The 24,725-nt window shown below is 40.9% G+C and overlaps 2 protein-coding genes across 6 annotated transcripts in view; one reads left to right on the top strand and one right to left on the bottom strand.

The window, feature by feature from the left end:
* Positions 1-10,996, top strand: part of EGLN1 (egl-9 family hypoxia inducible factor 1) — a 49,933-nt gene extending 38,937 nt beyond the window's left edge. Inside the window, exons 3-5 of the mRNA XM_069572287.1 lie at positions 4,563-4,699; positions 7,387-7,454; positions 8,471-10,996. Of these exons, the coding sequence (XP_069428388.1) occupies positions 4,563-4,699; positions 7,387-7,454; positions 8,471-8,535 (270 nt within the window). The 3' untranslated portion in view covers positions 8,536-10,996. The remainder of the gene's footprint in view (positions 1-4,562; positions 4,700-7,386; positions 7,455-8,470) is intronic.
* The window catches only part of SPRTN (SprT-like N-terminal domain), a 65,345-nt gene that overhangs the window by 31,836 nt on the left and 8,784 nt on the right, over positions 1-24,725 (bottom strand). For 2 of the 5 annotated variants that reach the window (XM_069572282.1, XM_069572281.1), the window contains exons 5-6: positions 23,347-23,614; positions 21,278-22,182 (exon numbers count right to left, since the gene is read on the bottom strand). In XM_069572282.1, the coding sequence (XP_069428383.1) occupies positions 21,437-22,182; positions 23,347-23,614 (1,014 nt within the window). In that variant the 3' untranslated portion in view covers positions 21,278-21,436. Of the gene's footprint in view, positions 1-5,047; positions 6,178-21,277; positions 22,183-23,346; positions 23,615-24,725 lie in introns of those variants that run through there. The other 3 variants (XM_069572285.1, XM_069572283.1, XM_069572284.1) reach the window with 2 other exon arrangements.

Below are 24,725 nucleotides of genomic sequence, written 5' to 3'. Positions count from 1 at the left end.
GTACCATACTGATTTAAAGAATATCCTCTGTCCTTGATATTCTTATAGAAAACCTTAAAAACTCCACACAAAAACTATTGGAACTGATAAATGAATTCAGCAAGGTAGCAGGGTACAAGATTGATAAATAGAAGTCTGCTGCATTTCTTTACGCCAACAGTGAAAAGAGAAGGCAGAAAAAATCCTGTTGAAGATCACATCAAAAAATATGTATCTAGAAATATACCTAACCTGTATGCTGAGGCTTATAAAACTCTGATAAAGGAAATCAGTGATGATGCAAAAAGGGAAGATATCCCATGCTCTTGGATTGGAAGAATTAATATAGTTAAAATGGCCATACTACCTAAAGCAATCTACAGATTTAATGCAATCCCTATCAAATTACCCATGACATTTTGCACAGAACTAGAACACGTGATCCTAAAATTTATATAGAATTGCCAAAGCAATCTAGAGGAGAAAACAAAGTTGGAGGCATAGCCCTTCCAGACTTCACAGTGCTGTAAATCTGTAATAGTCAAAGCAGCATGGTATTAGCACAGACACAGGCATGTGGATCCATGGAATAGAATAGAGAGCTCAGAAATAAATCCACACATCTACAGTCAATTAATCTTTGACAAAGGACACAAGAATTTGTGATGGAGGAAAAACAGTCTCTTTAGCAGATGGGGTTAAGAAAGCTGGACAGATGCATGTAAATCAGTGAAGTTGTTATATTTTTAATATATATATATACACACACATATATAATAGAACACTCCTTCACATCATACACAAAAATAAACTCAAAATGGCTTAAAGACTTAAATATAAAACATGACACCATAAAACTTTTAGAAGAGAACATAGGCAGGATATACTCTGACATAAATTGTACCAGTGCAATTGGGTCAGTCTCCCAAAGCAATAGAAACAAAAGCAAAAATAAATACGACCTAATCAAACTTAAACAAAACAAAAATACAGTCTATGGACTGGGAGAAAATATTTGCAAACAGTGTGACCGACAAAGGCTTAATTTCCAGATACACAAACAGCTCATACAATTCCAATAACAACAAAAACCCAGTCAGAAAATGGCAGAAAACCTAAATAGGCATTTCTCCAAAGAAGACATTCAGATGGCCAATAGACAAGTGAAAAAGTGCTCAACATTACTGGTTATTAGAGAAATGCAAATCAAAAGTACAATGAGGTAACACCTCACAAAATGGTCAGAATGGCCATCATCAAAAAGTCTACAAATAATAAATGCTGGGGAGGGTGTGGAGAAAAGGAAACACTCCTACACTGTTGCTGGGAATGTAAGTTGGTGGAGCCACTCCGGAAAACAATATGGAGGATCCTTAAAAAACTAAAAGAGTCACCGTATGATCCAGCAATCCCCCTGCTGGGCATATGTCCAGAAAAGATGAAAGCTCTAATTCGGAAAGATACACGCACCCCCAGTGCTCCTAGCAACACTGTTTGCAGTAGCCAGGACATGGAAGCAGCCGAAGCATCTACCAGCAGATGAATGGACAGAGAGGTCCTTACAAGGGAACGCTATTCAGCCAAGAGAATAAAACTGGCATCTGCAGCAACGTGGATGGTCCTAGAGATGAGCATGCTAAGCAGAGTAAGTCAGCAGAGGATGACAGATGTTGTTATGTGTGACTTATGTGTGCAATCTAAGAATACTACAAATGCACTTATTTACAGAATATTTAGAAATAGATTCAGACTTGGAAAACAAACTTGTGGTTAACAAAGGGGAAGGTGGGGAGGGATAAATTGGGAGGATGAGATTAAGAGGTATACACCACCATATATAAGATAAACAAGGATTTACTATTAGTAGAAGAAGCTGTATCCAATATCTTATAATAAACTATAGTGGAAAAGAATTTTCAGAAAAGAATATAGGAAAATAGATATACATGTGTAACCAAATCACTTTGCTGTACCTCTGAAACTATCACAACATTGTCAATCAACTGTACCTCAATAAAATGAATAAATAAACAACAAATAATAAGGCTTTCCTGGTGGCTCAGCGGTAACGAATCCGCCTGCCAATGCAGGAGACACAGATTCAATCCCTGGTCTAGAAAGATCTCACGTGCCATGGAGCGACTAAGCCCGTGTGTCGCAACTACTGAGCCTGTCCCCTGGAGCTGGGGAGCCACAGCTGCTGAGCCATGGGCCCTAGAGCCTGTACTCTGCGAGAGAAGCCACTGTAATGAGTAGGCCACACTCCACAACTAGAGAGTAGCCCTCACTCTCCACAGCTGGAGAAAGCCTGTGCACAGCAGCCGAGACCCAGCACAGCCAAAGGTAAAATGAATGAATTAAAAAAAAAAGAGCAAGTAACAAACGCAAGAATATTATTATAGAAGCGTGACAAGCAGTTAAAAATAAAAAATGTTGTTTTTTGAAAAGAAAGAATGTCCTCTGTCCTACTCCAAGTTCAAAATGGAGGTAAGTTTTACTGCTAGTGTATTTTGAGGCAATATGTCAACAAACATGTTTTTTTGTTAAAACTTTCAAAGTTTGAAATCAAGAAGTTGTTAATTAACCTTGAGCTCAATACACAAAACAACTGGTGTAAATTTAGTTAAAACTTAACATTTTTTTCCACATTTTGTGAATCTCTAGAAAATTAGAAATATGTTCAATCAACTCTTCCACATTTTGTTAGAGTCTAGGTTCTTTCTAGGCTTATTCTTTAATTTTTATATGACCTATCTAAGGTCATCAATATATAGTTTTTTAATTAGTACATGAGCAGAAAAAAGTCTTCAGTGCTTTTATATGTAAAACTGAAAACTTTCCTTGCAGTATTTTGCTCTGAATAAGTACACCGTACCAGAGGGTGTTCTGGGCACTGGAAACCGAGCAGAAATGGAGCTCTCCCTCACAGAGCTTGGCTCCAGTGGAGGGTGCAGACCAAGTGGACTGACGAGTACAATTGGTTATACCAAGTGCGGGACAGGTTGCTGTGGGAACACATGGGAAGGCCGCCTGATGCGGGGGTCAGGGAACACTTCCCAGAGGAAGATAGGAAGCTTTAAAACCTATCTCTATTCCCACTGACTCCAGGGGAAGGACAGAGAGAAGCGGGAAGAGAAAAGAAGGTACGCTCTCTGTCACAGTCTAGACCCCCTTTAGATGTCCACAAGTGCCCTGGGAACCTCTCAGGGCAACGCTTGAACCTGCAGAAGGTGGGCAACGGCACCAAGTAGCTTGAATCTAACTCACTTGACTATGCGCCTGGTGATCAGCTTCTCTGACTGTCATGGAACTGAGGAATAGGCTCAGCCTCCACAGTGTCTTGATCAAGTTCCTTTCAATTCAGGAGCCTGCTTGTTAGGAGTTTAGTTTTTCAAGGGTAAAGAGTTACTCAGTGGGGTTGTGGGTTACTTGCTTTACTCCTGCCCAGATTATAATCACCGCAATGACATCTGTCTGAATTGTTCCTTACTTGGGAAATAGATGGGGAAACAGTGGAAACAGTGTCAGACTTTATTTTGGGGGGCTCCAAAATCACTGCAGATGGTGATTGCAGCCATGAAATTAAAAGACGCTTACTCTTTGGAAGGACAGTTATGACCAACCTAGATAGCATATTAAAGAGCAGAGACATTACTTTGCCAACAAAGGTCTGTCTAGTCAAGGCTGCGGTTTTTCCAGTGGTCATGTATGGGTGTGAGAATTGGACTGGGAAAAGCTGAGCGCTGAAGAATTGATGCTTTTGAACTGTGGTGTTGGAGAAGACTCTTGTGAGTCCCTTGGACTGCAAGGAGATCCAACCAGTCCATCCTAAAGGAGATCAGTCCTGGGTGTTCATTGGAAGGACTGATGCTGAAGCTGAAACTCCAATACTTTGGCCACCTCATGCGAAGTGTTGACTCATTGGAAAAGACTCTGATGCTGGGAGGGATTGGAGGCAAGAGGAGAAGGGGATAACAGAGGATGAGATGGCTGGATGGCATCACCAACTCAGTGGACATGAGTTTGGGTAAACTCTGGGAGTTGGTGATGGACAGGGAGGCCTGGCGTGCTGCGATTCGTGGGGTCACAAAGAGTTGGACACAACTGAGCAACTGAACTGAACTGCACCCAGGGCCAGCAACAGGTCCTGGAAGACTGCTCTATTATCTGTTGAACTTTTAAAATATGATGAACTATTTCTGTGACCCAGTTAATCATTTGTAGTAGTTCTCAGCAGAATGATTTGAAATTGATACATTTTTAAGAGTAGGTGAAGCAAGTCATCACCATACATAAATAAGGAATGCTTACTAGTTTTTCAGACTTTCAAGTGTCATTTTAAGACTTGAGTCCAGAGACTATTCATCTGTTTCATCAAATATTTTAAAAATTCCCTAAAACAAGGAATGAATTTTTCCTTGTATCTCTGCATGTACTTGAAATCTCAATTCCAGACATTATTAATCGAGATGTTATGTGAACAATTCAGTTAAGACTTGATTTACTGAAGTGGTCTTTTACCCCTAAATTTAATTTGTCACGTTCTTGGTTGCTCATATTTACATATTTGGCTCCTTTCCTAGGTAAGTGGAGGTATACTTCGAATTTTTCCAGAAGGCAAAGCCCAGTTTGCTGACATTGAACCCAAATTTGATAGACTGCTGTTTTTCTGGTCTGACCGTCGCAACCCTCATGAAGTACAACCAGCATATGCTACAAGGTAGTATTCCTTTAAAGAAAAAAAAAAATTGGTAAAGAGCATAGTAAGATAGGAGGGGCTCGATAGCATAAACGTGAACATTTTCTAATGAGTGTCTTCCTATCCTTCAGTTACCTTTATCATAAGGCTTTAGTCGTGACTATTTTAATCTGAATGATTTTATAACGGTGTTCACAGTCAGTCCCAAACGTCTGTGAGTCCCTGCAGCCCCTCCTTGTCTCGGGTGAGACAGGGAGGCTCAGGGTTCTTGTCTTCCCAGGCCTGTCTCCTCGGTTTGTGCATCTCTTAACTAGTGTCCGTTCTCAGACCTGGTGAGAGTGTTCATGTGGGGAATAAGGACTAGCTAGAGAAGAGAAAGGGCAGCTTTATTAAAGGGGGTCCAGCAGAAGTGGGGGGCAGAGGGATGGTATGGAAAAAGGATACAAGGTAGAAAAATACATAATCAGAGAGTGGAAGTGTAGGGAAAAAAGAATAGAGCAAAGAGAAGTAGAGAAAAGGTGTGTTAAAAAAAATTACCCTCTGCTTTAATAGACAGCGTGTGTTAGGCTTATACTGTTTTTCACATTTTCTGCTTGATACTCTTTTTCTACAAGATTTCATTTTCTAAGCCTATTTTTTTTACTCTTAAAAGTTTTTTTTTTTTTACCATTTACCATGACCTAATTAAAATGTGTAGACTATTAAAATGGAAGATGTTACAGACATTGTTAGCAAAATAAATATTTGTTTTTAAAAAAAAGCTCTACTTTTTAAATGCCTGTTTCCATTATGGAAGGGATCTGGGACATTTTGACAGTGACTTACTGGCACACAGCGGCTGAGATCTGGTGAGACTAGAAACACAAGAAGAGTCGGCCCTTGACAGTGGCGTTGTGTCACTTCACGAGCGACAGTGACGTTGTGTCACTTCACGAGCGACAGTGGCGTTGTGCCGCTCCGCGAGCGACAGTGGCGTTGTGCCGCTCCGCGAGCGACAGTGGCGTTGTGCCGCTCCGCGAGCGACAGTGGCGTTGTGTCGCTTCGTGACAGTGGCGTTGTGTCACTCCACGAGGCTCACACTGTGAAGGTTTGGTCGCCTGCCCCTCCGTCCTTCTTGCTGAGCCGTGCTGCCTCAGCCTTTATGCATCTTAGTCAGTAGCAGGCTGAGCGGTATGACTTGAGGCCGTAAGAACTCCTGGGTGGAACCTGGGGATCCCATCACATTGCAGACTCGGTCCTGAATCCTGTCTCTCCTCCCATCACCCCAGTGCCCATCTCAGCCCCGACTGCTTCTTAAAAATCGTTTCTGAACTTGAAGCTGCTTCATTGATCTTCCTTTGCATTGAGTCTTGAATGTGATGTGTGTCCTCTCAGTGGAGACAGAATGGACATTTTAGGGAATGAATAGATGCCATGCAACTACGGGTTGCTCCAGGAGTTGGTAGGAGGGAGAAAGTGGTCTCACATTGGGATTGATTGGTCTAGTGTAGCCACTGGGCCTGGAGTGAGGAGAAACAAGGATTAGACGGTGTTGGCAAGGCTGGGAGGAAAGGGTGAGGGTGTGGAGTCAGAGCAGAGGCGGATGTGTGGAGGAGGAATCTAAACAGATAGGGGCTGAGGCAGGAGAAGCAGAGTGATGTGTGGTGGCTTACAGCTGTCTTCTGGGAAGGCCTTGGACAGTGCAGGGACCTGGTCCAGATGGCTGAACTCTGGCTACTAAGGAACTAAGAGTTTGGGGCGGGTGCAAAAGACAGAGGAACATATTTGTGCACCTTCCCCATTGTCGTGGCCACCTGTGTGATAGGATAGGGGCTGGAGCTCTGGAGCCGGGAGGCCACACCTTGACCTCGCCTCTGTCCCTTTCCAGCCTCCCTGACTGTCCAGACTCCCAGGCTCTGCCTCTGCTCTGCCTTTGACTCTTGACTGCGGACAGTTGGCTGGTTCATTTCATCAGTGTTGCTTTTCCCCAGTGAATACAGGTGCGCATCTGCAGGACATTTTACTGATTGCTGCATTCTTCTAAGGGACTGATCCTTTCTAACATGCTTTCACTCCCTGTGGTGTTTGCAGATTTTCTGCGTTTTTAGTACCAAAAGGTGTAACCAAGTGCTTTGTGGTCTTTAATAAACAAGAGAGTCTTCATTCATTTGTGAAATGTGGTGTTCCAAATGATTGAAATTTTCAGAAAAATGAAACAAGACATAGTATAATTGTTTTGATTAAAATCCTAAAAAACTCTTCACATGGTTGAACTTTCTTGATGACTCCAGGTTGTAAAATTATAAGCGCCTGTCATGATTCTTTGTTGTTACAAGTGTAGTGACATCCTCAGATGTGGCTGAGAGTGCCCACTCTCCCCTGCTTTGCAGGCCCCTGGTCTGGTGTCCTGTTTCTCTTCTTTTGGAACGCTATTGATAACATACTTTTTCTCTAACAGCCACTCTTTCCTTCTTGGTGTCTGGTACTAAGAAAATCGTAAAAAGTCACAAACTCTGCAGTGTTAATTTGAGCTACTCCTGGCTCTGTGTTATGCTCTTGACCATTGGAGTTCTTGGATAAGTGGGTTGTTACTGTGCCCACGTATCACCTGATGTCATTCCAAGTTATGTGTTGTTTTGCCATGATGAGTTTTACTAGATCTTTGCAACAGCATTCCCTTTTTTTCTCCCAGTGTGGTCATTCTTACCCTGTTCTAAATTTTCTTTTAGGTACGCAATAACTGTCTGGTATTTTGATGCAGATGAGAGAGCGCGAGCTAAAGTGAAATATCTAACAGGTAAGCATTTGGGGCCTGGGTACACTAGAAGGAGGAGACCCCACAGCCAGGCGCGGCTTTCCATGAGCCAGAACGCTTGCCCCTTGTTTTTGTCAGATTCTTAATTCCCCTATTTAGAAGAGGGCTGCTCTTAAGTCACCTTCATTGTTACCTTTAACCATCAAAATTGCCCATAGGTGAGGCAAGTCTGAGACAAAGCAATCTGGGGAAATGGTTCAAACAAGCTGAGTTTTCTGTGATTATCCTTCTCAGTCATAGGCTGTCTTTGTCTCATTCTCCCCATGGAAGAAAGGTAATATCCTTTCCTCTTTAGATGTAGATGCTCTGGAGAATAATCCAGGTCTCCCGCGTTAAATGTGGATATGAAGAAAATTAACGCAAAGGAGATGGATTGAGATGCTGAAATCAGTAAATCTGACAGGCACGCAGAGTCCGTATCTGCAAGTGGCGTCCAGTCACCCCCACTTGTGGACGCCCTCCTGGAGCACTTGGGCCAGAGGTTTCCAGGACTGCTGACCTGTCTTTTCTTTAACCCCACTTTGTATCTCACAAATCTGCTCAAGTTCACATTTCTGATTTGACTACCTGTACTGTCACCAGCCATGGATAATCCCACATCAGCCTTCTATAAAACTATAAAAATTGAATATTCTTAAGTTTCTGTTTATTTTCAAAGTCACTGTTTGTGACAGATACCTAGTAGTGTGCTTTCAGTGAGGCTGAACACACTGCTATTAATATTTTAAAGCAATTCAGTTTTTCAAAAAAAATAAAAGACAAACATCATTATCCCTGTGTAGAGAGTGGTTTTTCCCTTTAAAAGGTTTACTAGTCCAGAGTCCCTGCATTTACTGTAATCAACCCTGAGGGTAACTTTTGGGAATCTGGGTGTGATCACTCTCAGATGACGTGTGTTTGCAAGTTGAAAGGCTGTGCACACTGTTAGGAGCTCAGTGGGATGCAGGAACAGAAGCTCTCTGGTACTTAATGAATTTTTTTTTTTTTTTACTTTGCAGGTGAAAAAGGTGTGAGGGTCGAACTCAATAAACCTTCTGATTCGATCAGTAAAGACGCCTTATAGAGCCTCACCCAGCAATACCCAACTCACCTGCAGTGATTACTGCCGCTGTTTGTGAATTGTGAATACACATAAATGGGAGAAAGAAAAATAGCCAGCCAGCTGGCAGTTTAAGGAAACAGAAACAACTTTCTTATGTTGCATCAAAACAAAGATTTTGACTGTGTGGCTTTGTACTGCATGATTGACTCCAAACCTGTGATGGGAGGAATATGAGTTATCAACTAAAAGTGGTGTTCACATCTGGACATGAAATAAGTGCCCTAGGTAGAATTTTTTTCATTCTTATATTTTGCCAGATCTGTCATCTAGCTGAGTTCATTTCATCTCTCCCTTTTTTTATATAGTCAAGTTTGAATTTGAAATAATTTTTGTATAATCAGGTACAATTTATCAAAACTGAATTGAGAAAAAATTACAGTATTATTTCCCAAAATAGCATCAATCTATTTTTGTAAACCTCTTCGTACTATTAAATTTTGCCCTGAAAAGCCTCTTATAATGATTGTTGCCAGTGACTAATGATTAATTTTGTTTTTACTTAAAATAAGAAAAGGAGCACTTTAATCACCAACTGAAAAATCAGATTGTTTTGTAATCCTTACACTAATTTGAACTCTTAAAAGGCTGCTGCTGTTGTTTTTTTGACATTGTTAATAGTGATACGTAACAGTAAAACCGTCACTGTTTACTTTACCATTTACTACCGGTAACTTTTAGTTCCTGTTTTATAAGAAAAATACACAGTAAAAAGGTTTTATCTTTCAAGTTACATTAAAAAAAAAAAAAAACACAAACTACAGTGACTGGCACTAAATGAACTTGAGGTTACCCTCCTCAGCATCAAGTTCCCAAGATAAAGGGCTTTCTTCTGCTTTCAGGTACATCCCAGAGATGTAGAACGGACTGTCCCCTTTCCTAGACTTTTCCTTTTGCTTCCTGTCAGGTTGATTGTACTCTTGAGTTTTGCTGTTTTCTTCCTACTTCTGTGCCCATCTGGCCAGCAGGTCGGAACCTCATTCTTGTTGGGTAGCATCAGGGGGAGACTGTGCCTCCAGACCGAACGGTGTTGTTGCAGACCTAACATCAGTGACTCCTCAGGCCACTGCTGGTGCGCTCCCCAGAGGCGGTGCTCTCCGTCAGTGCTGGAAGTTGGGTGTTCAGCTTAAAAATCAAAGCATGAAGCAAAAACCAGATAACTTCTATGAGTCTTCTTTTTTATTTTTCAGAAAAAAGAGGGAATCCTACAAAATCACGTAAGTCCTCCCAGACTTGTTATCTAACACCTGAATTAGGATGGATGTCTTAGACTTCAGTTTCCTAGGCTGTTTAGCAAAGCCCAGAAGGTAGTATCTGTATTTTGCATGAATTATGGGTGTAAGACCTTGCCCACTTCAGTTTTCTATCTCTGTCCTTGATCTTCTTTGCCAAAATAATGTGAGTGTACAGAAATATTTCTGTATATTTCAACCTATGACAGTTTTAGCATCTGTATAGTTTGTATTCAATTAGAGACCTTTTCTATGGAAAGCTCAGTAATTTTTATTGAAAGATTGCTACTGTTCATGTAAAACATGAAAAAAAGTTGTTTAGTGAACTGGCAGCATGGATTTAGGGTGGGATTAAATATTCAGTATTGTGCTCTCACTTTGGAGAACTTGCAGGAGACAATTGTAGTGATTGTTGGTTTTCCTCACCCACTGCAGTTTTGTTCCACTTCTTTCCTAGTCCCAGATAATATTAGTACAATGCAACATCTCAACAGTAAGTGCCTCTGCCCCTGCTCTCCCCTCCCTCCCCAGCCTGGTCTGCAGTGCAGTGCACTGCCTTAGGCCACAACTCAAAAGCGCTATTATTTTTAGGTTGAGTAGAAATTGTATGATGTTGGTGGGAGGTTTGTTTGTCAAGGTGTACGGTAACAGCCTTTTAATCTGGGAGCCCCTGTGTCATTCAGATACGTATTTCTGCAGTTGTGCAAAGTGTCAGATTCTACTGTCCGTGGGTTGTGCTTGCCTGACAGGTTTTAAATTTTGTTGTGGGATTTTTTTGTTGTTTGTTTTTGGAAAAGTTTATAATTTCTTCGAGATTGTTGTGAAAGGATGGAGAAATCACGATAGCCATTTCTTTTAATATCCATTTAAAATCTGTTCTTTTCATGTTAGTGGGACTGTTAACTTGTCACCAAGCAGGACTCTATATAAAACAAAATTTAAAACTATTTGTGGCCTATATGTGTTTAATCCTGGTAAAAGATAAAGCTTCTAATGCTGTTTTTATTCAACATATTAACCAGCTGTAAAACACAGACCTTTATCAACAGCAGGCAAAGAATTTCAGGATTTACATACAGATAAACTATAAAGTCATGTAATTTGAAAAGCAGTGTTTCATTATGAAAAAGCTCTCAAAATGCTTGTAAAGCTAATCTAATTAAACAGATGTATAAATGTTCTTGAAAAAATTATGCTTATTTCCACCTGTCTCTTGTTGTTTTTTGATCCTTTATCATACACTGATTTTCATAATGGGCTCCTCCATCAGATAATGTGCTTTTCTCTCACTCATCTCTGGCTTAGTCCGGAGCATTTGGTACTTTCTATAAATGATAACAAGCGAAAGAGAACAGCAAACATGGAGTGTGACAAGTTTAGCAATCCTGGGAGTGGCTGGACTGCCCGTGGGATCCATAAGCTCTGTATTTGTATTCTCAACATTTAGGTTCTTGCCCTTTTAATAGGGTTTTTTTTTAATGACTGTAATACTCACACTGTTGAGCCTATCTCTGTTGCCCGTCTTCTGCAAAAACGAAGGGCCATGAGGTTTATCTCTTAACTGTCACAGGTATCCTGTGTGTATATATGCAGAAAAGTATAACCGGTGTGGTCATGAACTAAAGAGCTCTTTACAACATGAGGTCAATATACATATTCATTTACCTCTTATTTAAAATATTTTTTGGTGTGGTGTTTTTGTTATATTTCAGCCTATCTTAGGGCTTCCCTCAATAGCTCAGTTGGTAAAGAATCCGCCTGCAGCGCAAGAGACCCTGGTTCGATTCCTGGGTCAAGAAGATCCGCTGGAGAAGGGAAAGGCTGCCCACTCCAGTATTCTGGCCTGAAGAAGTCCATGGGGTCACAAAGAGTCAGACACAACTGAGCGACTTTCCCTTAGGGCATTTGTAAAATTCTACTGAAATATAGCTGAATGGATTAAAGGGGAGGGCCAGTGTGAGTTAGGGATGAAAACTGATTATTTTTGGTATTGTGGCAAAAAGAGCACAGACAGGATTGACAGACCTGTTTAGTTCTGACACAACCACTGAATTGTGTGACCTTCAGAGCCTTTTGCATCTGAAAATAAGCACAGTGGCTCCAGTCTTACAGAAAGAGTTGTGTGCAACCCAAGTGAAACTCAGAGTATTCTCAAGATGCAGAGGGTCTGAGAACGTGAGCTCTGTCTTGGTTGTGGATGGATATGTATTTATGTAAATATGTATTTATGCCATATATTTAATAATTGTACCTGGGTTTTTAGAAGTACCCAGTCTCCACTGCTTCAGGAATAGGCTCTTAGGCCTCTTACTGTCAAGAATGCAGTCCCCAGATTCTGCCGTTGATTTTAAAGCAGAGTCTTTTCATGATCAGTTCAGTTCAGTCGCTCAGTCGTGTGCTACTGTTTGTGACCCTATGAACCGCAGCACTCCAGGCCTCCCTGTCCATCACCAACTCCCAGAGTTTACCCAAACTCATGTCCATTGAGTCAGTGATGCCATCCAACCACCTCATCCTCTGTCGTCCCCTTCTCCTCCTGGCTTCAATCTTTCCCAACATCAGGGTCTTTTCAAATGAGTCAACTCTTCACATCAGGTGGCCGAAGTATTGGAGTTACAGCTTCAACATCAGTCCTTCCATTGAACACCCAGGACTGATTTCCTTAGGAGGGACTGGTTGGATCTCCTTGCAGTCCAGGGGACTCTCAAGAGTCTTCTCCAACACCACAGTTGAAAAGCATCGATTCTTCGGAGCTCAGCTTTCTTTATAGTCCCACTCTCACATCCATACATGACTACTGGAAACACCATAGCCTTAACTAGATGGACCTTTGTTGACAACGTGCTTTTTAATATGCTGTCTAGGTTGGTCAGAACTTTCCTTCCAAGGAGTAAGCATCTTTTAATTTCATGGCTGCAGTCACCATCTGCAGTGATTTTGGAGCAACCCCAAAATAAAGTCTGACACTGTTTCCACTGTTTCCCCATCTATTTGCCATGAAGTGATGGGACCGGATGCCATAATCTTCGTTTTCTGAATATTGAGCTTTAAGCCAACTTTTTCACTCTCCTTGTTCACTTTCATCAAGAGGCTCTTTAGTTCTTCACTTTCTGCCATAAGTGGTGTCATCTGCATATCTGAGGTTATTGATATTTCTCCCGGCAATCTTGATTCCAGCTTGTGCTTCCTCCGGCCCAGCATTTCTCATGATGTACTCTGCATATAAGTTAAATAAGCAGGGTGACAATATACAGCCTTGATGTACTCCTTTTCCTTTTTGGAACCAGTCTGTTGTTCCATGTCCAGTTCTAACTGTTCCTTCCTGACCTGCATACAGATTTCTCAAGAGGCAGGTCAGGTGGTCTGGTATTCCCATCTCTCAGAATTTTCCACAGTTTATTGTGATCTATACAAAGGCTTTGGCATAGTCAATAAAGCAGAAACAGATGTTTCTCTGGAACTCTCTTGCTTTTTCATGATCACCAGAAAGGAAATTTCATCTGGAACATGGCAGTGTTCAAGGACACACCATTGGACCAATGATATATATAAAGGGCCTAGCCTCATGAGCTGGGAAGAATTTTACAAGTAAAAAACACTTAAATATAAACCAGGTCATAAGACACGGAGGGCCTAAACAGCTGCAGGCAGCTTCTTATCAAGTGGATCATTTCTGAGCTCTGAACAGGTGTTATAGACGTTATTGGATAAGGAGTTCCTGGATGAGGTCTATATTTATTGAGATTAGGCCTTTTTTTTTTGCCAAAATTGTCTTATTTCTATGGTCTTCTATAGAATAGCGTTACAGTTTTTTTTAAGTCAGTTACAAATGCACTTGTAGGTTAAGTCAGCTTGTTTTATGTGAGGCTTGGTAAGAAAAATAGCCCCTTGTGTTCTTCCCCTGAGAAAAGATTTTAACTCTTTTCAGTGATTTTTTGGGTATGTGCCCAATTGCTGTGCTTAGTCACTCAGTGGTGTCTGTCTCTGGTGACCACATGGACTGTAGCCCACCAGGCTCCTCTGTCCATGGGATTTTTCAGGCAAGAATACTGGAGTGGGTTGCCATTTCCGTCTCCATTTGTGCTCAGTTAGTTCTGAATAATACAGTTGCGTTGCCACGTTCTAGATTCTTCATTATCTCCAAACTTCTGTACGTGGGAGGTAAGGATACAGGTGTCTCTCCAGCCCTCCTCCTCTGCCTCTACCATACCTCCCTGACCTCCTTACATAACTGTCTTGTAACTTTAGATCACATGAATAGTTAAAAGACTATTTGGGACATCCCTGGTGATCCTTTCCTGGGGGCCAGTGATTAAGACTCTGTGCTTCCACTGCAGGGGGAGAGTTCCATTCCTAGTTTAGCAACTAGATCGCACATGCCATGTGACACAGCCAAAGCAAAAGAAAAGAGTATTTGTGCTATTCAGAGGTGAGATGTAGAATAAATCACGATGACTTTCATAGTTCACTTTTTTCTTAATGTCTTGCTTGATCATCCATTTCAAACCCCCAAGGCCTCCAACCTGCAGGAACCAAGTGTGGTTGTGCTGTCTGCCTGGAGCACAGCTGTCTCCCCTGACCTCCTTCCACGTTGTTTTGGAGGTCCTGTCGCTCCTTTCTGTGGGGTCTTCGCTTCCTGGGTCCTGCGTCTACTCTCATGGCTTGCTTCCTCAATCTGGTGTAGCATGTCCTTCAGTACTTTCTGTGAACGAGTACCTGGGAGGTAAATTTTCTTTTTTTTAACTTTCACATTTAATCGGTAATTTGCCTGAGTTTAGAACTCTAGCTCGGAAGTAATTATCCTTCGGGATTTTGAAGGCATTGCCTAGGTTCTAAGTTGCAGTGTGGATGCTGAGAAATCTGAGCCATTCCTATTTCTGACTCTTTACACGTAGTCTGCTTTTCGTATGTGGACACTCAAAGAATAATTTCGTGTCCCCAGGGCTGTGACAGCGTGCCTATTCTCAGCCACTATGACAGGCATGCAAACTGTAAACTCAGGCCCTACATTTGGGGGCATTTCCTTCAATTATTTCTCCCCTCCATCTTCTCTGCTCCTTCTGAACTCCTGTTGTCCAGACAGGGAAAGGGAAGCCTGGCATGCTGCAGTTTATGGGGTCGTGAAGAGTTGGACACGACTGAGCAACTGAACTGAACGGTTGACCAAACATTCCACCTCAGGTGTGAGCCTGTCACTGTCAGCTACCACTGTGTGCCTTTGTCCTTTGCTTTGAAGATATCTCATTGCCAGTTCTCCAAGGGTTTCACATGTGCTGTCAACATTTTTAATTTTCAAGAGCTCTTTTTTGTTCTTGAAATTTTTTAAATATATGAAAACCTATTCCATTTAGTCGATATAGTATTTAACATTTTTCAAATTTCTGTTTTAGTTTTTTGTCAGGTTAGACGTTTTCCTCCCAGGTCTGACCATTCTTGCTTGTGTGTTCATATTTAAGGCGAAGTACTTGAGCTTCTGGCTTTCCAAGGAATCTTAGTTGCTGCCTAATCTGAATCTCTTTCATTATCTTCCCAACAAAGTCACCCATAACCTGTAGGGATAGCATAACTGTGAGACACAGAAAAAAGTCCAACTTATGTGCAGAGAAATAAGCATCTGAAACTAGAGCCAGCACCAAAATTCCTGTGAAGGCCAAGAGTCAGGTGGAAACTGTATGTTAAAGAGTCAGGGCAGTAGGGGCCTAGTGGTAGCAGTGTCCAGGGAAAAAGCGGGGACCCCACCACAAGTGTTGGAAATACTGATACATCACACCAGTGCATCACCAGTGCTGGCCACTGGGGCATCAAGGGGAGGCTTGGAAGTTCATGAGATTGAAGGAGGCTGCTTGAGGAAGGCACCATGTCAGAGAGGGAGAGATGTCTCCTGGAGGCTTGAAGGTAAAATGGAAGGGAAGCAAGGGTCTTAGAAAAATAAAATTATAGAATCAAATGAGATTGCAAATCTCTCCCATCTCACAAATACGTCCACTCTGAGAAATACTGTTTTTCACTGTTTAAACAGAAGAAAACACTCTTGATTCAGAAGCCTTTCATCTTTGCCTGTATCAAGCCAACTGTTTTTACAAGTCAAGGAAAATAATACCTTTCAAAATGAGCAGAATAGGGAAGAAAAATAGTTACAAACTACTATTTATAAGGAAAAAAAATGAGAATTATAGCTGATGAAAATTCTTTCCTCAACCATAAGGCAACTGCAGAATGTTCAGTGTGAATGAAATATCTTTAAAAACAGGACTTTGCAGGAATAAAAATTAAAACCTGAAATTCAAAATTCAAAATCTCAGAACAAAAATGGACCAAAAGAAAAAATCCCTCAGGAAGCTGTGAAACAAGAATTGATGTAACTCCAGCGAAGAAACTGAAGACGACAGAATTACCTGAATTTAAGATTAAACTGTAAGATACACCAGGAAAAGTAAATTCAACTGAAGATATAATCACGGTCATTGGGGAAAAGTAGGAAAGCAGACCACAGTGCAATACAGAATAGTCACAAAGGGTTAGAAAGCAGAAGGGGACACATGATGAGCATATGTGTTGTTTAGTGGCTAAGTCACGTCCAGCTGTTTGTGACCCCATGGACTGTAACCCACCAGTCCCCCTTCCATGGGATTCTTCAAGCCAGAATACTGGAGTAGGTTGCCATTTCCTTCTCCAGGGGATCTTCCCAACCCAGTGATCAAACCCCTATCCCCTATCTCCTGCTTGGCAGGCTGATTTTTGACCAGTGAGCCACTGGGGAAGGCCCTGTGTTGCAGTATGCTTACATGAAATAGCAACTAGAATGAACAGTTTACAAATAGCAACATGGGGGACTCACAGACATGATAAGCTAGACTCCATCCTACCATCAGGGATCCTGTGAAAGTGAAAGTCACTCAGCGTGTCCAACTCTTTGCGACTTCATGGACTATACAGTCCATGGAATTCTCCAGGCCAGAATACTGGAGTGGGTAGCCTTTCCCTTCACCAGGGGATCTTCCCAACCCAGGGGTTGAACCCAGGTCTTCCAACATTGCAGGCAGATTCTTTACCACATGAGCCACAGAGGAAGTATTTGAATATCTTAATGTAACTGAACAAGTGTCTGGGTGTATCTTACTGAATTATTTCAAATGTATACAAATACATGTGAGGAATCTTGTTAAAAAGGAAATCCAGTTTTCTTTCATGTTTAGTTTGCAAGAAATGCTTATAACCTGGAATGATTTGGGTCGCAAGAATATCTGTCTTGAAAATACATTTTGATTCTTTGGAGAAGTATGGAGAAGAATCAGTGTTACATTAACATGTTTTTGCAAAAGCAGTTAACAGTGAAAGTTGAGAAGTGCCTAGCCATTTGATGCACTTAACACAGAATTTAACAGCTGCCTCTTTGTTCTACTAGACCTCTGATACAGGGGCAAAGGACATTACATCCTAGGAAGCTTTCAGACTAATCAAGATGATGAGAGCAGAATAATAAGTACTAGACATTCAAAGGAAGAGTACTGTGATTTTGAAAACAGTAGAAAATATAGGTCCCACCTTGTCTGGAAGACTTCCTGTTGGGGGTTACCGTGTTTTGCCATATTGGGTACTGGTTTCTTGCAGAAGACTGCACATTAGTGTTCAGAGTAAAAGGTGAAATATAAACAAGTTTAGAAGATTAATGTAGATTAGTAGGTCTACCTTAGGTAGACCTGTAAATCAGTCCTTTTTTGTTTGAACAAGCACCTGTCTTTATATGTCAGAAGTGAAGTGAAGCGAAGTCGCTCAGTCGTGTCCGACTCTGCGACCCCATGGACTGTAGCCTAATAGGCTCCTCCCTCCATGGGATTCTCCAGGCAAGAGTACTGGAGTGGGTTGCCATTTCCTTCTCCAGGGGTTATATGTTAGAACCAGTCACTATTATTCCCATTGCTGAAGTTTCTTTCTCTTTGGCTTTGCTTTGCCTTCAGTTTTTCAGAGAGATTTAATTTACTAAGGTGGTTCAGATGGTAAAGAATCTGCCTGCGGTGCGAGAGACCTGGGTTCAATCCCTGAGTCGGGAAGATCCCCTGGAGGAGGGCATGGCAACCCACTCTAGTATTCTTGCCTGGAGAACCCCCATGGGCAAAGGAGCCTGGCCGGCTACCGCCATGGGGTCAGAGTCGGACATCAGCGAACTAAGCACAAGAGCGCCATCTGGTGTTCAGTAGGCAAGAGGGTAGATCCTTCGGTAGGTTTAGCACCAGAACCGAAGGGAGCAAACGGCAGCTTGTGTCTGTATTGCAGTCTACAGCACTGCACACTTTGATAATGATTCCTGAATCGCTAAAGATCAAGTTTTTAGCTTTTCATATCAAAAGATGTGAGATGATGTGTATGTGATAACTAACAGTGGAATGTGACAAATAAAAAGCCAGAGCTCATCACCACATGGCATCCTTTACCATTTCAGTTCCCTAGAGAATTTAATCTCCCTGGTGTCTCAGATGGTAAAGTATCTGCCTACAATGCAGGAGACCTGGGTTCGTTCCCTGGGTCGGGAAGATCCCCTGGGGAAGGCAATGGCACCCCACTCCAGGACTCTTGCCTGGAGAACCCCATGGAGGGAGGAGCCTGGTAGGTTATAGTCCATGGAGTCAAGAGTCTGGACATGACTGAGTGACTTCACTTTCAGAGAATTTAATCTGCAATAATAATTGTCTAATAGAGTTTTACTTCATCTGGTGGATATGCTACTAGTCAACAAATACAACAAATTTCCAAAAAGGCAACAATAACCTCAAGGATAAAAAATCAAAACAAAGAACAACAGGAACTCACTGCCCCTCAATAAGGATTAACTGCAAAGAGCTCAGCTTCTTTTCAAGGCAGCCCAGTGAGGAGATCCTGCAGGTATCCCAGGTATAGGATCCCAGCTGGGTACTAAGTCTGAGGGAAGTTATAGCTCCTGCCTGTTTCACTGTGACATTCTTACTTAAAACTCCCATAAGCTTCGGAAAGAAAAGAAAATCTCAGAGCTTTTGGACCATGGGATAAAGTCTGCTTCCCTTCCCTCATTTCCCACCTCTTCAAATGAAGAGCAGTAACATTTAAAAGTTGACCCCTAATGATCTCTTCAAATGAAGGGCAATAACATTTAAAAGTTGACCCCTAATGATTTTTAAAAGTGAAAAACCAACAGAATGTAAAACTATTGTTCTTAATATAAAACAGATTTGCGAGTATCAGAATTTTTAGATATTGACATGAAGTCTTATTTAAATTCCAAATTTTAAATTAACTTCAACTTTCTTGCCAGTTAACATATTCCCATCATCCCTTAAAACTGACCAATTCTTATTTTACAACCTAAATATTTCTGGAAGCCATCTTCTCTCCATCCCAGCCATTGCCCTTCCCCCTCTTGCCACCTCCCGGCGCCTGCCCACCACCCCCCCCCCCCGCCCCCAACACACACACACACCATGAACCCTTCAAAACACTTCTCAGATGTTCTTGGCTGGTGTATATATAAGCCTTTACAATCCCCACAGCCCCACCCCAACGTGAATCAACAGATGTGTACTAACAGGGACTATACGAAGGACGTAAGTGGAGAATGCAATAGATGGGTTTTTCAGCCTCAAAGGTTTACTTGAATCTGTCCTGTCTACCATTTCACCCTTCACATTTTACTCTGTTCATTTGGAGCAGCTCAGTTTTCCCAGCAGAATGTGCTGGACTGCTGCCAGACCTTAGTGTTCCTTCTCTCTGCAAGGCCCTTTCTCTCCATCCTGCTCTGGACTAACTTGACTTGCTCTAGAACACTCAACTTGGGTATAGAATTTGTCTCCTCCATCTCCTGAAGCCCTGGGCTGGGCTGATTGTCCTTTCCAGTTCCCACAGCACTTAACTATTTTGAAATTAATCTGCTTTTGTTTCACTCCCTGATAGGTTGTACTACTCCTTGAGGCCATGGGCGGGCTATCATATACTTCATAGCACCAGAGCTTTGTATGGTTTTGGCACACAAAAAATGTTTCCTAAACAAAATTTGTTAAATGATCTTGTATGAGAGTATAAATGTATATATTCAACATAATACACATTTTAAGTCATTTATAAATATTTATTAAATACTATTAACTTCATGCTTCAGAAGAATCAAAACTCATAAACACTCACTGAGATAGGCTAAAATGAAAAGGACAGAACAATAATGTCTCATACATTGCTGGTAGGAGTGTAAACTGGCAGGATTTACTGAAGCTAAACAGAAGGTACCTGATGACCCTGCATTTCCAGTCTGGGGATATGGTCAACAGAAACGAGTAAGAATGTTCTTAGCAGCATTGTTCACAATGGCCAGCCCCAAACAGGAGATGATGCCAATGTTCATTAATATTAGAATGATAAACTGGCATATTCACACAAGTACTACAGAGCAATGAAAAGAATGAACTTCTGTTACCCATAGCAACAAAGATACGACTTCATGAAGTTCAAAAACAAGTAAACTAACTTGAGGTGACAGATGAAAACAGTGGTTTCTTGGGGGCTGTGTGTGTTGACTAGAAGAGACGCCCATGAGGACACCTTCTAGGGTAACTGAAATGCTAACTTCTAGTGATCACACAGAGAGGAACCCAGCTGCACCTATGTATGTAAAAGTCATGTTGCAATGAAGTTAGGAAAAAGAAAAAACTTATGAACTAAGGCCTTGAAAATATGCCAACAGGCTGGCGTTACAGCCATGAGACAACAAAGTAAATTTCATCAAACTATCTTTGTCCCTTTGTTGTAACATAAAAAAGAATATTTTTTAAAAGAAGAAATACTTTGCATAGGCAAAATGGTATTCCTAAATGGTTTCAACTTTGGCTTAAGGTTCATAATACTGTTTCCAGATGATGTTTCACTTGTACATAAACTAGGCAACTTTGTTATGTTACTTAGCATCTAAAATTTTGAGAAAACAGCTAAGCTCTGGCCTACAGAATTACAGTAGCTATTTGTTACTAGCGATATTCCAAAAGAAATTTATTTTACTATACTTATCTATAAGTAGATACTATAAGTATCAATATATAGAATACATATAATATCTATATAATATTTACTATAAGTATCTATTTACTGTAAAATCTGCCACCTTTTAGTGAAACAGAAAAATAAAAATCTTTATAATACAGGAAATATTAAAATTTGGAAGAAAAAACCCAAAAACCGTGAGTACCCTAAAACAACTAGTTCGTAATTTTGGTCAATATGTCTGACACTATGGATATTACCAGTTCTGGGAATGAATTTTAATATTAATAAATATTCGATTTAACTAAATACCTGACAGAATTCCTCACTGAGTGTTTTAAGAAAAATAAGTAAAAAGATTAACAGATTTAAATACTTTTAAAAGCCAGAAAGAAGTATCTAAATATTATACATGAAATACATCCAGAAGAAATTCTGGGCTCCAGTGTACGTAAGACAAGAGTATATAGCACCTCTAGGCAAAATATTTTTTAATTACAATCTCATATATGTTTATATAAAGTAGAACATTTAATATTGATGAACTAGATTATAACCTGCAAATCTTATTAATCAGAAATTCCTGAGGCAATAAAGGCGGACACTGGAGGCCCATCATTTTTCAGAGATTTGTTTCAGCTTTTGACTTGGGTGCTATCACGTTCAAGGCACCAGTCCAAGTGCTCATTAATCTGTGTCTCTGAAACCTCATCCTGACACACAGGACAGTGAACCACTCTGCTCTGACTAGATGAACTGCTGGGATTCTGAGCTGCAGCTGGAGGATGTGAACTACTCTTCAGATCATTACCACCACTCTGGGTTTGCTCTTTCTTGATAAAAAAGTTGTCAAAAAAAGTCTTGTCTACTAGCCTGGGTCGTTTACTTGGGAGTTTACCTTCAGGCCCACTTGCATCCTGGGGCGCAGTGACAGATGTCGACTCCATGGCTTTTAAGGAATTTCTTAGCGATATCTTAGAAGATGTAACCCTCCTTTGAGAACCGGAAGAGACTGACTTTGTAGTGCTGTCGCCCACTGTGAGACTCTTCGCTGGAGACCCACTCACACTTCTGAAAGCCTTGTTGCTGGCAACGGATACTTTAGAGAAGTAGTTGCTTAAGACACTTTGATGACTGGTACTGAGAACAGGGGATGCTACGGAAGTCTTTTTACTTGGACCATTCTGTTCAAATTTCACCTCAGTTTTAGAATGAGGTCTCAGGGCATTTGCTGAATTGTTTTGACTTAAAGGCTCTTGAGTTTCATTAATAGCATGTGAAGTGATACATTTCCCAGATGAAAAATTGCTGGTTTCCCCTAGGACATAACCTTTCCCAGTAAAGGGGATTACCAGCTGTTTCTCCCCTCTGTTCAGTCTGTCTGCAAAAGAAGCAAGATTTTTCCTTGATTCAAAATTTATACCATAACAAGTATTAAGCTAATGGATAGTTTTTCCAAATGAAGGAATACTGTTTTGTTCTAACTTAGAACTATGCTGTAATTCTCTATTAACAGGAGGACAACCTTCAGCAGTCAGAAAGCTCTGATACTGAGAACATATAAAGGACAAAAACACCCTCTCTTCAAAACAAAACACAAAATACCATCTCATACTTTTAGATAAGCAGTTCAATCACGCAAATATCAATAGCAGAATAACTTTTATCAAGAAAACTGCCTTTAGTACTCTTAACCACGTCCCAGATGGGGAAAATCTGCTACTGCATTATCTTCCCAGCTTACAAAACAGGATATAATCTTTCCACATAAATTCTATAGCTTCTCAACTTAGTAAATGTTTCAGATTTGAGAAAGCTCATGTCCATGAATCCTTATCACATCTAATCAACAACTTCCCAAGGGAAGAAACATTACCTTTAGTAACCTGGTTACCCCTTCAAAGGGCAGTAACTCTGAACTGCAAAGGGGTAAATCTTGAAGTGTTAGCATATACATGCCATATCCTTTTCCCATTCTTCTAATGAAAATACATACATCAACAGAAGTTGCTTGGATAGACTCCAACTGATAGGAAGGGGTGTAGCTAGGACTTACATTCCGGGCATTGTTATTTGAATTACTGTTTTTATCTTGACAATCTTTTTTTTTGCCTTCTGTTTCCTAATGACCCAGTGAGTCAGGAGAGGGAAAGGGACTTCACCCTTAAATTTTAGCAGTGGAAACTATTCCCACTTTTTCTCACATGTATATAAGAGCAAAATATATTTTTCGACCACTGTTTTATGGACAATGGGATTTTTTTCCACTTTAAATCCATACTTGAAAACATCTACACAAGAAACACTCTTTAAGCTTTATCTTTTTTTTCTTCAAAAAATGTTGCTAAGGGTTTTCTAACAAGAGAAAAATTATAAAATTTAAAAAAAATTAAAATGGGCTTTGGTTGAAACCAAGTTTCTTGTTTTGCCTTTTTTCTTTTGAACAAATTAATTAAAGCTTTATCTTAATGCCAGTTCTCGGAAGTGTCCTTCAGAGAACGAGCCACGGCAGTGGGAAAGCAGGACGACTATAGGCAGCACTTACCTTTATTCTCTGCTTCTGATCCTGGCTGCTTTCTCAGTTTTGTCTTTCCTTTGCCCTTTTTAGAGTAGTTCTCTGGTTCCTTGATTTTGATGTAAGTGCCTCCACAGGTTTTCTGGTGTTCAGCCCACCAGTAATCATGGGCGGAGGGGGCCCTGTTGGTGGCACGCTTCACATAGCCATAATATGGCTTACTGTTCTGACACGGCCCATTGCAGCGCCACCAGTGTCGACGGTACTCATCCACCTCTTCGTGGAAAGTATGGTACACCTGGGCCGAGACAAAGTTCTTAGCATTGTGTAAGCAACTTAACAATTTTAAGAAAATATATGTAATAAATAAGCAGCCTCCCACAACTTCCTTTTTTTAAACTTTCCAACTTCTCAAGGGTTTTCTGGAGTTATGTTTTGGGAAAGATAGTAACTATAGCTTCTCTTCAAAAGTTCATTTTAATGGGAATCAGCAGATTCCCATAATTTAGTGCTACATAAACTATGTAAAGATAGAAAAATGTGAGACTAGAAGACAAAAAAACCAAAAAGCTTCTATACATATGCTAAAAGTCTTAGAAACCCACTTTCTAAATGATGAAAAATTAGGATAAAGATTTTATATAATGCCATAATCAGTAAGAACTGTTCCCACTGCTTAGGTTGAAATTTCCCCTATAGGTAACCTTACCAAAGGATTCGGAAGGACTCTTCCCTATCAACGCTGGGCCCACACACAAGCACCTGGTCTCAGGCTGCCTCTGCCAAATCCATTCTCCACGTTCGCCCAGCTCTGCTCATTTCCTCACAACAAGCTTTCTGGGGTACCATTTTATCTGTTTATAGGTGAAAAGCTCTCCAGGGTTTGAATGTTGTCATCCTTGTATCCCTAGTGGTTATTACCAGCTTGGCATAAGGAATGTGCTAAGTGTTTGCTGATTGAGTGAATGAGAAACTTCACTGAGACAAATTCTCTTTAAATGTGTTTTTCAGTCCTTTAACAGGATCTGTTTCACCCTTAGATGAAATCTTATTACTTATAACCTAAGCAGCAGACAGAGTTCAGGCTGAAAGGAAGGTGAGCCCTCCCACATGGTGGCAACTGAGGCTGGCACGGCACCATTTTACAGATGATACTTCCAAATGACTGAGGAACTTTTCCTCCTGTCCTCTCAGTGGAATGTTATTAGTTATATAAGGTAAGGGGCAACAGCAGCATATGAGTTTTGTTTAAGCTCTTAATAAATTTCCCTTGTGGGAAACAATACTAAGCTTTCTGTAACTCTACAGATATTCACTATCTCTCTACTATAAGCAAACAAATTCTATTGTTTAGCAAGCATGCAAATTACAGTAAGTGCAGAGACTGGAGGACAGAGGTTTGGGAGCAA

This window comes from Ovis canadensis, chromosome 25, assembly GCF_042477335.2.
Source record: "Ovis canadensis isolate MfBH-ARS-UI-01 breed Bighorn chromosome 25, ARS-UI_OviCan_v2, whole genome shotgun sequence".
Classification (NCBI taxonomy): Eukaryota; Metazoa; Chordata; class Mammalia; order Artiodactyla; family Bovidae; genus Ovis; species Ovis canadensis.
The sequence above is the reverse complement of the archived record's forward strand: the minus strand, read 5'-3'. Positions and strand labels throughout refer to the sequence as shown.